We start from the raw sequence: 17,510 nt of genomic DNA, 5'->3' as shown, positions 1-17,510 counted from the left end.
TGAACCTAGGATCTTCCGAACCGTAGTCCAATGCCTTAACCACTGAGCTACCCCTGGCCCCCATATCACATTCAAAACACTGATGCTTGCCTTCAACACTATCATCCCCAACAACTGATCGGGAAGCTGAGCCTGTTGGGCCTGAACACCTCCCTCTGCAACTGGATACTGGACTTTCTGACCGGAAGGCCTCAGTCAGTACGAATCGGGAACTGCACCTCCAGCACCACCACACTGAGCACTGGGGCCCCACAAGGCTGTGTGCTTAGTCCCCTGCTGTTCACACTGCTGACTCACGACTGTGTAGCAATACACAGTTCGAATCACATCATTAAGTTCGCTGATGACTCGACCGTGGTGGGTCTCATTAGCAAGAACCACGAGTCAGCGTAGAGAGAGGAAGTGCAGAGGCTAACGGACTGGTGTTACGACAACAACATGTCTCTGAATGTTGACAAGACAAAGGAGATGGTTGTTGACTTCAGGAGGACACGAGGCGACCATTCTCCGCTGAGCATCAACGGCTCCTCTGTGGAGATTGTCATAAACACCAAATTCCTGGGTGTCCACCTGGAGAAGGACCTCAACTGGTCCCTCAACACCAGCTCCCTGCACAAGAAAGCCCAGCTTCTTTCTGAGAAGACCCCGAAAGGCCCAGCTTCCACCACCGATCCTGACCACCTTCTATAGAGGAACTATCGAGAGCATCCTGAGCGGCTGCATCACTGTCTGGTTTGGGAATTGTGCCATATTGAATCGCAAAACCCTACAGCGGATAATGAGGACAGCAGAGAAGATCATCGGGGTCTCTCTTCCCTCTATTGAAAACATCTACACCAAACGCTGCATCCGCAAAGCCACCAGCATTGTGGCTGATCGGACACACCCATCTCACACACACTTTACACTCCTGCCATCTGGAAAAAGGTACCAAAGCATTCGGGCACACACATCCAGACTGTGCAACAGTTTTTTTCCACAAGCCATTCGTCTCTTCAACAAAAAGGGACTGAACTGATAAACACACACACACACACACACACACACACACACACACACACACACACACACACAGATACACACACACATAAACATTATCACTTAGCTTAACTCAACTACATCAAAACATTGAGACTGGACTGACTAATCAACACAAGCACAGACACACTGACCTACACTACCAAACTATCGTACACACAAATCTGTAAATGCTTCACTGTTTATCTCTTTTGCACAATATTCATTAATTTTTGCACTAATTCCTCAATTCTTGCTGCTGTGTTTACTACCTCAACACCATATTTTATGTTCTAATATGTCGATGTTGTCGCACTGTCACTTTGTTGTTGCTCGTTTGCACGTGCACTTTATGTTGTCTGTTGTCTGTAAAACCTGTAGATAGTCTTCTTTAGTTAGTTAGTTTTAGTTAATTTTTTGTTAATTTATGTTGTAATTTATGTTAGGACTATCTGTCCAGTCTCTGCTAGCCAGCTAACTAGGCCGCTTAGTTAGCCATTTAGTTTCTCTGTTAATTTATGTTGTAAGTTTATGTTGCATATAGCACCTTGGTCCTGGAGGAACGTTGTTTCGTTTCACTGTGTACTAACTGTATATGGTTGAAGTGACAATAAAGCCTACTTGAACTTGAACAAAGCCAAAAATGGCCCAGCACTTACGTTAACTTCTCAGACCCTGCACTGCATCAAATTCCCTCAGATCCTCCAGCACTGCTCGACTAGTACCACCATCTCTCAGGGATTGAGAAAGACATTCATCTATTTTCTGTTCTGGCACCCAGGTGATGGGACAACATTTCTTTAGATGTCTGTACAGCCGCGATAAAGTCTCTACAGTCTGCACAGTCTGTTCTGTAGATGTCTGTACACTGACAGTCTTTAAGTTATTAAATAATTGTTTCTTAGTTATTTAGGTTAACTCCCCCTAAAAATTATCACCAACAGTCAGTGACTGATGGTACCTATAGTCAGTAACCTAGTAAATCAGTGGATATATTTAGTGATGAAAAGTTCAGAGCACTTATGTAAGTCACTCTGGATAAGGGCATCTGCTAAATCTTTAAACATAAATTCTTCAGTATATGAAGATAATGCTTTATTAGGAGGAGAGCAGGTGACTAACTTGGCCAGAAATGAACATCTCATATATTCCTAGATAAACTTTTGGTGCTCTAGACTTGACTAGAAAAGTTGTGAAAAGGTTCACTTCCATAGACGCCTTTTTGGCAAGTTCGTGTGACCAACTACCAAATGCTTATGTAACACACAAAACCGCCTCCAGACCTTTTATTTGCTTAATTAGTCATGGAGTAATGAGGGAACAGGTCACACCTGGCCACACATCTGCTTGTGAGCTATCTGTTTCATTGTTTACCCCCAAATGGCCAAGTGCCAAAAAAACCTTAAACAAAAAAGGATCATTGTTTCAATATTTATGAATTATATATTATGAACCTGAATGTAGACTGATAAAATAACAACTGTAATCTCACCATATACTGTATGTGCATTTTATAGTGGCTGCTATTTGCTATCGTATTATTATTTTTGCAATGTCAGTACAGCTCTACTCCTTCTGTCACTGGACAGTCATAATGGATTATTCCATTGTTACATGTGATATAATCTCTTTTTTTTCTTAGCATAATAAAATGTTTATGTAAATTTGGAACATTGTTTTTGCTTAAATGTAATGATATTAAACACTTAAAAAAATGTATACAGTATACTGGGCTTGAGTTTAAAACATGAATAGTACATCACAAATTAGACTTTCAGCTTTCATTGGATTAAAGGTTTACATGGGCTGCACAGATTAAAACTGGGCTTCATTGGAAATGTTCGAGAATGGATGGTTTAAATAATCTACTAACAGGGCACACCTCAGAAACAAGAATCACATGTAAAAAAAAGTCACGTTTAAATATTTTTGATCATTGAAAAGGGGTTCAAATAAAAAGGTGCCATGTTGTTAACACGTCAAATTAATAATGAAAAATAACGGCAGAAATTATAATAATGTTATATCTTCTCATATTCATCTTTTAATCTCAATACCAAAGGCAAGGAGTGATAAGAACATGACAAACTTCTTGAGCTCTTTTTACGTGCTGTACCCTTAATGCTACCCAATGCTACCCAAGGTGATGACCCATGAAAGGCGCCAGACAAACGTGTCTGATCCCCACAACCCACAGCATTCAAATGATCCATTGCCAACGTCCTGGTGCCAGACCCCACAACACAGCCCCAAGGGTCTTGTGGACTTATGGAAAATGTGTACAATATTGCACTTACTGTTTTATGTTGTAATGTCATAGCAGATCAATGAGTATACATAATAAAATTAACTATTCCTTGGTGGTGTTCATAAGGCAAAATAGAAATGGCTTTCTGCATGCTCGTAAAACTGTAAATACATTTTTATTGAGCTCATCAATAACTGCTAAGTCCTATATTACAGGGTAAATTCATTATTTCATAGTCTCTACCACTTAATCCTATACACAGGGCACGAGGTGGACATCCTGGATAGGGTGCCAACCTATTGCAGGGCACATTCATACACACACTCAGACACTCATTCACACACTACAGACAATTTGAGAACGCCCATTAGCCTAATCTACATGTCTTTGGACTATGGGAAGAAACCAGAATACACCCACCAAGCATGGGGAAAATATGCAAACTCCATGCACATAAAGGCGGGAATCGAACCTGGTCAGGAATCGACCCCGGACCCTGGAGTCGCAGGGCGACAGTGCTAACCGCTAAGCCTCTATTTAAAATGTATTGCCAACTGTATGCACTACTACTGCTCTCACACCATAAGCAGAGTCTAAGTAAGTGAGTCTAAGGACATACTGGTTCTCTTTATTACACTTTAATTTTCAGAAGAATGTCAACCAGCTCTTGTACTTTGATAAGCAGTGTCAGCTGCTTAGTCTGAAAAAAAAAAATGTCCAGTTTCTTAAGCAATGCATGATCTATAACATCTGATGGTCCATAGAATTCTTCAAGTCTATTTCATGAGATGGTCAGTCCTACTGTAGGTCTGGTGACCTGTTATCACTGTGGCCCTTTACTTTTAAATCAATTTCTTCCCTGGGTGTGTAAGGTTTAATTCAGCAGTACTACTAGGAAAGGCCGCCTCTATGACCAATTATTTTTCAGGAAAATCAGTAAATGTTAGGAGTGGCATAAATGGCGGGGCTTGTAATGCACACACAGACACACACACACACACACACACACACACACACACACACACACACACACACAAAGACACACACACACACACCTAAACACACACATGCACACACATTGATAATAATAGGCAATAATGGATTTTTCTAATCCACAATGTCAAAGCTACAAGGTTTAACCCAACACATACTATAAGTCGAGGCATACCTTGCAGTCCTGTATAGATTTATGTCTAGTAATGAAGAACTGCACCACTACATTGGGTTTAAGGTTCAATGACATGCAAACCCTTACTTTAACTTCTGATTATGACCAAAGATAACATTGATATTGAATAACATGTTAGGTGAGGTGTATAAGGCAGCAAGTGAATATTTTGAGGGTTTTCTAGCATAAACCGCCTTTTTAAGGTCATGCCACAACATCTCAATAAGATTCCGGTCAGGACTTTGACTAGGCCACTCCAAAGTCTTCATTTTGTTTGTCTTCAGCCATTCAGAGGTGGATTTGCTGATGTGTTTTGGGTCATTGTCCTGCTGCAGCACCCAAGATCGCTTCAGCTTGAGTTGACGAACAGATGGCCGGACATTCTCCTTCAGGATTTTTTGGTAGACAGTAGAATTCATGGTTCCATCTATCACAGCAAGCCTTCCAGGTCCTGAAGCAGCAAAACAACCCCAGACCATCACACTACCATCATCATATTTTATTGTTGGTATGATGTTCTTTTTCTGCAATGCTGTGTTACTTATACGCCAGATGTAACGGAATACGCACCTTCCAAAAAGTTCAACTTTTGTCTCGTCGGTCCACAAGGTATTTTTCCAAAAGTATTGGCAATCATTGAGATGTTTTTTAGCAAAATTGAGACGAGCCTTAATGTTCTTTTTGCTTAAAAGTGGTTTGCACCCGGGAAATCTGCCATGCAGGCCGTTTTTGCCCAGTCTCTTTCTTATGGTGGAGTCGTGAACACTGACCTTATTTGAGGCAAGTGAGGCCTGCAGTTTTTTAAATGTTGTCCTGGGGTCTTTTGTGGCCTCTCGGATGAGTTGTCTCTGCGCTCTTGGGGTAATTTTGGTCAGCCGGCCACTCCTGGGAAGGTTCACCACTGTTCCATGATTTTGCCATTTGTGGATAATGGCTCTTACTGTGGTTTGCTGGAGTCCCAAAGCTTTAGAAATGGCTTTATAACCTTTACCAGACTGATAGATCTCAATTACTTTTGTTTTCATTTGTTCCTGAATTTCTTTGGATCTTGGCATGATGTCTAGCTTTTGAGGTGCTTTTGGTCTACTTCTCTGTGTCAGGTAGCTCCTATTTAAGTGATTTCTTGATTAAAACAGGTGTGGCAGTAATCAGGCCTGGGGGTGACTACAGAAATTGAACTCAGGTGTGATAAACCACAGTTAAGGTGTTTTTTAAAAAGGGGGGAAATCACTTTTTCACACAGGGCCATGTAGATTTGGAGTTTTTTTTCTCTCTTAATAACGTAAACCTTCATTTAAAAACTGCATTTTGTGTTCAATTATGTTATCTTTGACTAATAGTTAACGGTTTTTGATGAGCAGAAACATTTAAGTGTGATAAACATGCAAAAGAATAAGAAATCAGAAAGGGGGCAAATAGTTTTTCACACCACTGTATATATGGGTTATTTTCTGTTATTTAGAATTTATTGTGACAAGTTGTGAGTGAGATAGGGAGTTAGGTTCCAGAGCTAAAGCCCATTGCTGGTTTAGGAGTTGTTGCTAAGAATTTTATTGATCTATTTTTGTTTGTTTTAAACAAGGATGGTTTAATACTCACGTTGTATGCATTTTGGGTAAATCCATTGTCCGTTTGAACAATTGGCATGGGACTCATTCTGAAAGTCAAAGCCAGGTTTACACTTGTATTGTACTGTTTCACCTTCCTGGTAGGTTTCCTTCTCATCTGTTTTGTTCAGAACTGCATTATTTATTCTTTTATTAGGTTTTGGGCATTTAAGTTTTTCATCCGCTGTAATAAACACCAAATCATCAACAAGGGTGTAACTTCAGTCAGCAAATGTTATTGACAACAAACAAACACACAAAAAAAGGACAGTTTAAAGTTTGAACTGCTTCACTGTAGAAATAACAAAACGAGTTGTGCACATAAAGCAGAAGTGTTTACAGTTTGCAAGTCCAAGTCAAATTAAATTTTTTTTGTCATTTAAACACGTTTATGTACATTTAATATATTACTTCTGCTTAAATGTGATATTTTTTTCTATTAGACTCATATATATGGGTTATTTTCTGTTATTTGGGATTTATTGTGACAAGTGGTGAGTGAGATGGGGAGTTATATGAGGCGCCGTAGGGCTTAAACCAAACTTTACTCATACACACACACGAAACACTTGCATACACATGAAATAGTCACACATACATACATATATAGTACTAACTGCTCAAACAACTACATATAAAATGCGTGCACACACACCTATAAAACACTTGCATACACATATATGAAACAGTCACACATACATATATACTACTAACTGCACAAACAACTACATATGAAATGCGCCCACATACACCTATGAGACGCGCGCACATATACACAAACTCTCCGTACGCACACACCTATGAGATGCACGTACATACACACAAACTCTCCATGCACACACTTATGAGACGCGCGCACACAAAGACACACCTAGGAGACGCGCACAAAGTGAACTGTAGCGGTGTAGGGAACGAGTATACAACGTATCTTCAGTTTAGCGGAAAAGGGAATGAATAATTTCTTATAAGTCATTACGTATCGCTAGAGTGTGAAAAAATTTAACTCGAAAAATAATTTCTATATTTATTATAATTAATATTGAGGACGACATCATATAAATAGAACACAATAATTTACATTTTAATTCAATTAAGAAACCATTCGTATTATATAGGCTAGTAATCTGTAAAAATAAATAAATAAATAAACAAATACATCTCCGTACATCATGTAACTTAATCGAATAACTTAATCGTTAGTTATAAACGTTTCAATACGTTATATATTTTTTAATGGTATCAGTTTTGTTATTTAATAAATATTCTATATTTAAAGTCCGTATCGTGAAATTTCCACAGCAGCAGCGACAGGTATCCGAGGTGCTTGTGTTACCATGGTAACGCAAGAAGGAAGTGACTTTGAATGGAATTCTGTAGAGTGAAGTTCCCTTATCAGACATTTCCTGCACAGAGAGTAGGGTGTAGGGAGTGGTAATTTCAATGAATATGAACTTTATTCTCCCTGATTAGTAGTAGCGTTTCTTAAATAGACCGTTAATGGACAGTTTAGAGACAACAAGTGATTTATTTATCACCACAAAAGTGGGTGGTATGGAGGGTCGGAATAATGTTTGAATTTCCGATTCTGTATTTGGATTTGATCAAGCGGAGAAAATCAAGTAGTATTCCGATGAGTTAGCTATTGTTCATATTAGCGAAGGCGAGGAAACACAATTCACAAAACAGTAATTGCTTTTTTTGTATGATCCGACATATTAGCCACAGATTCCGTGCTTCAATTTTCTTTTTGCAAATCATCACCTGCGTTTTCTGCCGCTGCAATATTCAGACATTATGTGGAGAGTTCTGAATACACATTGTGATTATACTGTCCTACTCCATCTTCTAAACTGTCCAACAGCAGGCTGTTTACAAAACAGTACTACCATTCAGGGAGAATTAAGAGAAAAGTCTTATAGGTGTATGCAGTGGCGGACTGGGACAATAATTCAGGCCGGGAATTCGACTCCACTCCCAGGCCACCTCTGCTGCTGCAGTCACCACCACCCTATTCATGTAATCTACTGGACTGATAAACTTGTAGGCTAACCCTATTATTGTAACAGGTACAGTAGACTACCAGATGCAATATAAATGAATAAAAAAAATAGCCCTTAACAACTCACTAGGAATACACCATTTATACTACCAAACCAATGACGAATAGAAAATTGGCTTTTTAAAAGAGATAATAAGAGACACATTCACATGTTGAAATATTTACACTTTATGTATTTTCAGTGCTCAACTCTAGTTTATCAAATGCATCAGAAACACAAACACAAATAAACTTAACAAAACCTATGACAGCGTAAGTAACAGATAACAATGTTTACTCAATTATGGCATTATGTGGAACAGACCAGTAAGAGTAAACAGTAAGTAATTAGCACTACTAGTACACCAGTAGGCGTTTGAATTGGGTGATACTTAAAAAAAAAAAATCTAAATCCTTAGACTGTGGACAGGCAAAATAATCAAAAGAGATATCAAGGCTTCCACTGTCTCCTTAATCTTTCCCTGAATTCTACTCTCTCTCTCTCTCTCTCACTCTGCACATGTAGTTGCTCTGCAATATGAAATAAGCGTGTTCAATAATCTGTACCTATAATTGTGCAGCCATCAGTTGTATGTCCCCAAAATCACAGTCCTACTACTGATCTTATAAATCATAAAAAGCACATGTTGTTTAAAAAGTATAGCCTGCTGCATGCATGTTTAGTTTTGCTTATCTTTAACTTTACCTGAAGGTCCCTGCTCTGACTCACACGCTGAACTGTCCACCACCTCTAGCTCAACAGCAGGAGCATTTACAGCACTAGTGCTACTGCTGCTGCTTCCTTCGTCACCTTTTCAGACGAAACGAGACTTGACACAGCACAGCAGCACTTACATATTGTTACTCGTTTGTTGGTTTAGTTTTATCGATTGTGATGATCTACGTGATTTGGATGAAAGTGTTCGTCTGCCAAATTATTATAAATATAATGTAGATGTAATCTTGACCGACCTGTTCCCTTACTGGCGAACATGGCTGGGATTTTGCAGCAGCTTGCTGCGTCTGCAGCCAGGGCTTTTTTCCTTTTTTTTATACGCTTTCTCTCTGCTCCTCCTTTGCGCTCCATTTTTTGAACGATTTAGTCAGATATACCCTGTCTCTGGATATGGCCAGATATTAGGCAGTGCGTCGCTGACGTTGGGTCATGTGATGTGGGAGTGTAATTTTCCCTCCTGATCTTCTAATCTTCCCCTCCCTTTCCATTGCCTGATTCGTAGATTGAGAGATCCGTCAATTAATTCGTAGTTATACACCAGCCTATCACATGCCAGGCTGATCGTCTGCACAGCGGCAGCCGGCAGGCCAGAACGACTGTCAGGCCACCGGGAAATGTCCCGGTGCTCCCGATGGCCAGTCCGCCCCTGGGTGTATGTACACAGAGAGTTTGTGTGTGTATGTGCGTGCATCTCATAGGTATGTGTGCACGAAAAGTTTGTGTGTGTGTGTATGTGCGTGCATCTCAAAGTTGTGTGTGCACGCGTCTCATAGGTGTGTGCATGGAGAGTTTGTGTGTGTATTTGCATGAATCTCATAGGTGTGTGTGCACGGAGAGTTTGGGTGTATGTATATGTCTCATATGTCGTTGTTTAAGCAGTTAGTACAACCCCAAATCAGAAAAAGTTGGGACAGGGTGGAAAATGTGAAAAAAAAAAAGGATAAAGCAAGTTATAAATTTGCCTCATATTTTATTTCATTGCAGACAGTATGAACACAAAATAATTCATGTTTTTTTCTGTCAACATCATTTGATTTGTAAATAAATATACATTCTTGCCATTCAGGCTTGCAACACATTTCAAAAAAAGTTGGGACAGTACAGCATTTACCACTTTGTACAGTTCCTCTGTCTTTTAAGAAATCAAGGGACTAAGTGTTGCAGGTGTTAGTTTGTCCCATTCTTTCTGCAAACAACGTTTTAGATGCGCAACAGTACGGGGTCTTTGTTGACGCACTTGTTGTTTCAAAATGCGCCAAACATTCTCTATAGGAGACAAATCAGGGCTGCAGGCAGGCCAGTCAAGCATCCGCACCTTCTTACGCACCCATGCCTTTGTTATGCGTGCAGTTTGTGGTTTGCCGTTGTCTTGCTGAAAAAAGCATGGGCGTCCCTGAAAAAAACGTCGCCTTGAAGGCAGAATTTGTCTTCTAAAACTGAGATATACTTCTCAGCATTGATGGTGCCATCGCAGAAGTGCAAGTTACCTTTGCCGAAGGCACTGACACAACCCCATACCATGACAGACCCTGACTTTTGGACTTGTACCTGGTAACATTCTGGATGGTCCTTTTCCTCTTTGGTCCGCAGCACACGGCGTCCAATTCTTCCAAAAAAGATGTGAAAAACCAATTTGTCTGACCACAATACACGTTTCCACCGCACAATGGACCATCCCAGATGCCTCCGAGCCCAGAGAAGTCGACGGCGCTTCTGGACACTATTTATGTAGGGCTTCTTTTTGACACAGTACAGTTTTACCTGGCATTTCCTAATGTAACTACGTACTGTAGTGCTTGAGAGTGACTTCCTGAAGTAGTCCCGAGCCCACGCAGTTATACCATTTATTAATGAATGACGGTTTTTAATGCAGTGCCGTCTGAGGGTTTGGAGATCACGGCCATTCAGTTTAGGCTTGCGCCCTTGGCCTTTCCGCACGGTAATTTCTACAGATTCCCTGATTCTTTTCACTATGTTATGCACTGTAGAGAGAGAAATGCTCAAATATCTTCCTATCTTTCTTGGAGAAATGTTGTTCTTTATCATTTCAAAGATTTTTGCCCACACTTGGTGGAAAACTGGTGATCCTCTGCCCATCTTTGCTCCTAAAGGAATAGGCCTTTACTTGATGCTGCTTTTGTACCCAATCATGATTGCAATAACCTGTTAACATCACCAGTTTCAAATCTGTCACGTTGGGGTGGTAATGGCTGATGGTGTTGCTGTGGGCATAAAAGGCAGGCATAGGCGCAGAGGGGTGTTTTAACTAAAAAAGGTATTTTAATAACATTAAACAACAAAGAAAAATGTAACAAATGTAACAAAGAAACATAACGGACACTTGCACATCATAACCTGCATTAGAGATCACCAAGGCACTAGGGCGAGACACATACAGTAGGTGAAACACAAGCTTAAAGACGAAAACACAGGCTCTAATACCTGTTTCACAGAGGATAAGCCCTATGGCGAAACACAGGCTTACAGACAAACACACAGGCTCTAATACCTGGTACATAGAAGATAAGCTCTATGGCGAAACACAGGCTTACAGACGAAAACATAGGACCTTGCAGACAAGCTAATCATGGAGCTAAGACGCTAGAGACACAAAGGCTAGAAACACAGGGAAACTAGGGAGGCTAGAGACACAGAGAGACTTACACAACCTGGAGATACGCACACAAGACTGTACAAGACCGAGTCAGCATCACACACATTTAAACACAAAAGACTTACATATTACTAGTGCCATAGGACATGCTTCTAAGTTATAGTACAGGTTTAATCAAGGAAAACAATATAAAACAAACCAAAATATAAACAAAATACAAAACAAAGTGCCCACATAGACAGTCCATACAAACAAACATTCAATGCTCGACCCAGTTTCCCAGACTAACCAGCTATTTATGTAAGATTTAATGACCTGCCTCGGTTCAGGTGAGCTCCCGCATCCCCTGAGTCTTCTGGGAAACTGAGTCTGGCAAACTAAAACTACAAAAAATTAAACAGTACCCTCTAGTGGCGATTCCTTATAAAATCACATCTTTTTTTGAAATGTGTTGCAAGCCTGAATGGCAAGAATTTATATTTATTTACAAATCAAATGATGTTGACAGAGAAAAACATAAATTATTTTGCGTTCATACTGTCTGCAATGAAATATAATTTGAGGAAAATGTAAAAAAAAACTTGCTTTTTTTCTTTTTTTATTTACATTTTCCACCCTGTCCCAACTTTTTCTGATTTGGGGTTGTAGTATATATGTATGTGTGACTGTTTCATATATGTGTATGCAAGTGTTTCATATGTGTGTGCATGAGTGGAGTTTGATTTAAGCCCTATACGGCGCCCCATAGAGTTAGGTTCCAGAGCTAAAGCCCATTGCTGGTTTAGGAGTTATTGCTATTGCTAAGAATTTTATGTATTTATTTTTGTTTGTTTTAAACAAGGATGGTTTAATACTCACATTGTATGCATTCTGGGTAAATCCATTGTCCTTTTGAACAATTGGCATGAGACTCATTCTGAAAGTCAAAGCCAGGTTTACACTTGTATTGTACTGTTTCACCTTCCTGGTAGGTTTCCTTCTCATCTGTTTTGTTCAGAACTGCATTATTTATTTTTTTATTAGGTTTTGGGCATTCAAGTTTTTCATCGGCTGTAATAAACACCAAATCATTAACAAGGGTGTAACTACAGTCAGCAAATAGAAATGACAACAAACAATCATTGGACAAACAAAGGGTTAGTTTTGTCCACAAACAAAGGACAATTTGAAGTTTAAACTGCTTCACTGTAGAAATAACAAAATGAGTTGTGTACATAAAGCAGAAGTGTTTACAGTTTGCAAGTCCAAGTCAAATCAAATTTTTTATGTCATTTAAACACGTTTATGTACATTTTGTATATTATTTCTGCTTAAATGTGATTTTTTTTTCTATTAGACTCATATATATGGGTTATTTTCTGTTATTTGGAATTTATTGTGACAAGTGGTGAGTGACATGGGGAGTTAGGGCCCAGAGCTAAAGCCATTGCTGGGTTAGTAGTTATTGCTTAGAATTTTATTTATTTATTTTAAAAGAAACATTCAAATGTTTGTTTTCAACAAAGATTGTTTAATACTCACGTTGTATGCATTCTGGGTAAATCCATTGTCCTTTTGAACAATTGGCATGGGACTCATTCTGAAAGTCAAAGCCAGGTTTACACGTGTATTGTACTGTTTCACCTTCCTGGTAGGTTTCCTTCTCATTTGTTCCGCTCAGAACAGCATTATTTATTTTTATATTAGGTTTTGAGCATTCAAGTTTTTCATCGGCTGTAATAAACACCAAATCATCAACAAGGGTGTAACTAAAGTCAGCAAATGTTAATGACAACAGACAAACACACAAACAAACAAACAACAATAACAATCTAACAGAAATCAGCCAGTTATTGTTTGTTTATTTATTTATTTATTTATCTGAGCTTTAGTAATTTGTTTCACATAACTAATTAATTACAATTGTGCAGTTTAAAAAAAGCATGTATTACTCAAAGGCTATTTTATGCCAAGATGTATAAAACAATGAAGAGACCATACATGAACATGCTTATCAAAGTTTGTTATTAGCCCAGTGCTAGTAAAACGCCAGTTTAAACTGACTTTGCTAAAAGCACCCATGTTTTAAAGTAAATGAGTGATAATTAAATAGTAAGTTGCAGATCAACCAATGCAGTGCACCAAACTCAGTGAGACTTGCTGTTCCAACTGGCTATTTGGCTATATTACAGTAACTTAACGCTGAACAGTACTTATTATTTATGTCCTTGCCACCACCTCGAAAGTTATCAGACTCTTGTACTTAACATGCATTTCATGGTTTAAGTCTAAAAATTATTAAAAACATCTTTTTAATAATTATTCAACAGCTGCATGTGTCTTTACTGCTAAACTGCTATTCTATGGTTCATACTGGGAATACAGTAGACAGGAATTCCCTGAGAACACTGCTTACCACTTTGCCTTTAAATCTGGTCCTTTCCTGGTGTAAGGGTCATATTTCATTCTTGTGATTTGTTGTTATGTTTATCTTATTTCAGTTTATTAGTTAAGCATTAAGCATTAAGTATCATACTCATAATTTGTATTGTGACATCATTTCATGAGTTGTTCTGAGACATCTTCTCACAGTTATTTAGTTTCATGTCTATCACGCACGTTAGTTATTAGTTGTTGTTAAGACACGGAAGGATACAGAAAGGTGTGGAGCACAGAAGCTTTTGACCGTGAGACAGTAAGCTAAAAGGAATACAGTAAAATGAGTTGTTGTAACTGTAATCTATCGAAGCTACAGAACACAGCAAGCGACTTATCGTGACTACAGTGGATTTATGCAAGAAACTGTAACAACCGTTGTACTTTGATGTTGAAAAAAAACAAGAGACAAAGAAATCAACGAAACGTCTGGAGTCGTTAGTGAAACTGTGTAACAAAAGACACGCGTCAGAACTTGTGAATAACATGCACGTACAATTTAAAGTCAAAAGCTTGCTCCGCTGCAAAAATGAAGATAAGTGATTTAAGAGTGTGAACGTGGAGTAAAGAGCGCGCGTGCGATTTCAAAGACGCGCATCGACTGCCAACGAGCAACCGAAAGCGACAAGAGGACTTGCCTGCTTTAAACTTCACCATGTCACACAGCGAGGACAACGTCGCTATCGTCGAACCTGAGCAGGTGATGGTGCTCGACGAAAACGATTCTCTAGACAAGCTTCACGAACAGAAGAACGCCAGAGAAGGCAAATGGAGTCAGTTGACTGTATTATACAATGAACTAGAGGCGCTTATGGACAATGCTTGTAATTTGCATGACGTTAAAGCCAAGCGCAGCCAATATGAAGGGCTGCTAAATTACTTTATTGAAAGCAATGTAACAGTGCGATCGTGCGCAAAGGATGAAGAGCGTGAAACCGATCAGCACCTAGATTGACGCGGTGCTCAGAATTCATGGTAAGAATAAAGTCGTGGATTGCGGAAACTAGTAATCGCTTTAAGTTGCCCCAAACAGTTGACGATGAAGTTTCGCCAAACGACAGTGTGTCAATGCTGGAGCGCAAGACACCCGCCCCCCAAAGGCACGGAAGCGTAACGTCAGCGGCATCCAAGAGGTCCTTAACGTCAGCAGCATCTAAAGCTAGACTAAAAAAGGCAGAAGCCAACAGAGCAGCTTTGCTGGCTAAAGCAGCAACCTTGAGAGATCGGCAGGCACTGAAACTGGAGGAAGCACAATTAAAGGTTGAGGAAGAGCAATTGAAAGCACAACTAAAGGCTAAACAAGCACAATTAAAGGCACAAAAGGAAAGGCTGGAAATGGAAACGGCGCTTGCAATAGCCGATGCTGAACTAAATTCTTACCAGAACCGTAAAAAACAACATCCTGCGAGACGGAGCGTGGTCGTCAAAACGAGTGGTGCATGCCTCCCTGAACCGGAGCACAACGACCACTACGACCACAGTTCGGCAACGGAATACCTCGAACTGCCATCACGCCTCCGAGCAACCCACTTAGGCATGCCCGTGAGTGCCAAACCCATAATGTCAAGCACCCTAATGGAACGGCCTACCCAAGGTAACGAACACTCATTTTACAACACTGACATAGTGGAGCCTCAGGGTAGGATGCCACTTCAGGCAGATCTTACAGAAATGTTTGTGAGTCAGAGGCAACTTTTCTTACCTCCGCGCGACGTTCCTTCATTCGATGGTGACCCTCTTGAGTTCACGTCCTTTGTAAGAGCCTTTAAACATGTCATCGAAACCAAAACTGATAGCAATCTGGATAGGCTGTTCTTTCTTGAGCAGTATACTAAAGGACAGCCTAGGGACCTTGTGACAAGCTGCCAGCTCATGCCAAAACATCGCGGTTACACAGAAGCTATGAGACTGTTACATGACAAGTTTGGAAATAAACAAATAATCGCTACAATGCTGATGCAAAAGGCACTTAACTGGCCGGAAATAAAGTCAGAGGACGGAAAATCGCTGACAACTTTCTCCCTGTTTCTAGTAAAATGTTACAATACCATGTCAAGCATCGATTACATGGATGAGCTAGACAATGCTACCAATTTGAGGACTATAGTCTCAAAACTGCCCTACAAACTGCGTGAAAGATGGAGGAACCATGCATACATGCACGAAAGGCGCACCCAGAAAAGACCCAAGTTTGTGCAGCTGATGGAATTTGTAGAGCAAGAAGCAACTGTAATGTCCAACCCACTTTTCGGCAACCTGAACGTTTCAACTAGTGATAAAAAACACTGCAACAAACCTCCTCCAGGGCTCAAAATGGAAGGAAAAAGAGGTAGCAGCTTTGCAACCGGCGTAAAACAGGTTGGTAAAAATCATAAAGACTCAATTACAGTAAAGAGTAGTGGTGCATTAGTTATTAGTGCCTTCACTAAACCCTGTGCATCCTGTGCGAAAGATCATACCCTAGATGAATGCCACCATTTTAATGATAAGACATATAAGGACAAATTGGACTTCTTAAAAAAGAATGGATTCTGCTTTTGCTGTTTAGTAAAAGGACACTTAAGCAAAGACTGCACAAAGAAAATTACATGTCTGTTGTGCTCAAAGAAACATCCTCGCATGCTACACATTGCAGCACATGACACAGCTCAAGCGATTGAAAGGCTGACGAAACCGAACCAGTTAAAACACTGCCCGTTACAGTGAGTCATGAAACGAGCGCGTGAACTGGGGCTGGAGATGACTGTATTCTCTCCATAGTACCTGTTAAAATAAAGTCCAAGTAAGGTAACAAGACAGTAAAAGTATATGCCTTTATGGACCCAGACAGCTCTGCTACCTTTTGTACAGAGTCATTAGCAAGGCGATTAAACGTACAAGGTAAAAAAATTTACATCATGTTAAGCACCATGAACGCGAGGAAACAAGTAGAAAGTTACGTGCTTACTGACCTAGAGATTAGTAGTCTGGAAGAAAACACCTTTGTTGAACTCCCCAAAGTGTTCACACAAAAGAGTATCCCAGTCTCAGTGGAAAACATTCCACAACAGCATGACATTGATAAGTGGCCATACCTCAGCGAAGTAAAATTGCCTCAGATTAATGCTAGAGTTGAAATTCTCATAGGTAACAAAGAGCATAGGCTCCTAGAATCATGGCGAGTAATTAACAGCAGGCACAATGGGCCATATGCAGTAAAGACCGCTCTTGGATGGACCATAAATGGACCTCTTCGAGAGTTGGTCGAGGAAGGCAAGTGTGACAATGAGCAAGTGAGCGTTGCAGTCAACAGAGTTTCCATCGAAAGTGTAGAACAAATGCTGATACAACAGTATAACCATGACTTTCCTGAACGGAACTGTGATGACAAAGCTGAGTTGTCACAAGAGAACTATCAGTTTTTAGACTTTGTAACTAACTCCCTGCAGTTCACTGACAATCACTTCTACATTGGCCTACCATTTAAGAAAGCAGCTATTCAAATGCCCAACAACCGAAGCGCAGCCTTGACTTTGGAGTTACAACTACAGCACAACTTCACCACTTCTCAGATGCAAGTGAAATGGGATATGGAGTCGTCTCATATATTAGGTTAGTAAATGCTGATGGACTCACACACTGTGCATTCATGATGGGGAATTCTCGCGTAGCGCGCCTGAAACAAACT

The 17,510-nt window shown here is 39.9% G+C and overlaps 1 protein-coding gene across 1 annotated transcript in view; it reads right to left on the bottom strand.

The window, feature by feature from the left end:
- Window positions 1–6,021: 6,021 nt before the first annotated feature.
- The window catches only part of LOC128543200 (complement factor H-like), a 43,636-nt gene continuing 32,147 nt past the window's right edge, over window positions 6,022–17,510 (bottom strand). The window contains exons 13-15 of the mRNA XM_053513567.1: window positions 15,859–15,861; window positions 12,287–12,478; window positions 6,022–6,224 (exon numbers count right to left, since the gene is read on the bottom strand). Coding sequence (XP_053369542.1) covers window positions 6,022–6,224; window positions 12,287–12,478; window positions 15,859–15,861 — 398 coding nt within the window. The remainder of the gene's footprint in view (window positions 6,225–12,286; window positions 12,479–15,858; window positions 15,862–17,510) is intronic.

The sequence above is a fragment of the Clarias gariepinus genome, chromosome 15 (genome assembly GCF_024256425.1).
Source record: "Clarias gariepinus isolate MV-2021 ecotype Netherlands chromosome 15, CGAR_prim_01v2, whole genome shotgun sequence".
NCBI lineage: Eukaryota > Metazoa > Chordata > Actinopteri > Siluriformes > Clariidae > Clarias > Clarias gariepinus.
Note: the sequence above shows the minus strand (reverse complement) of the source record. Positions and strands in the feature narration are given on the sequence as shown.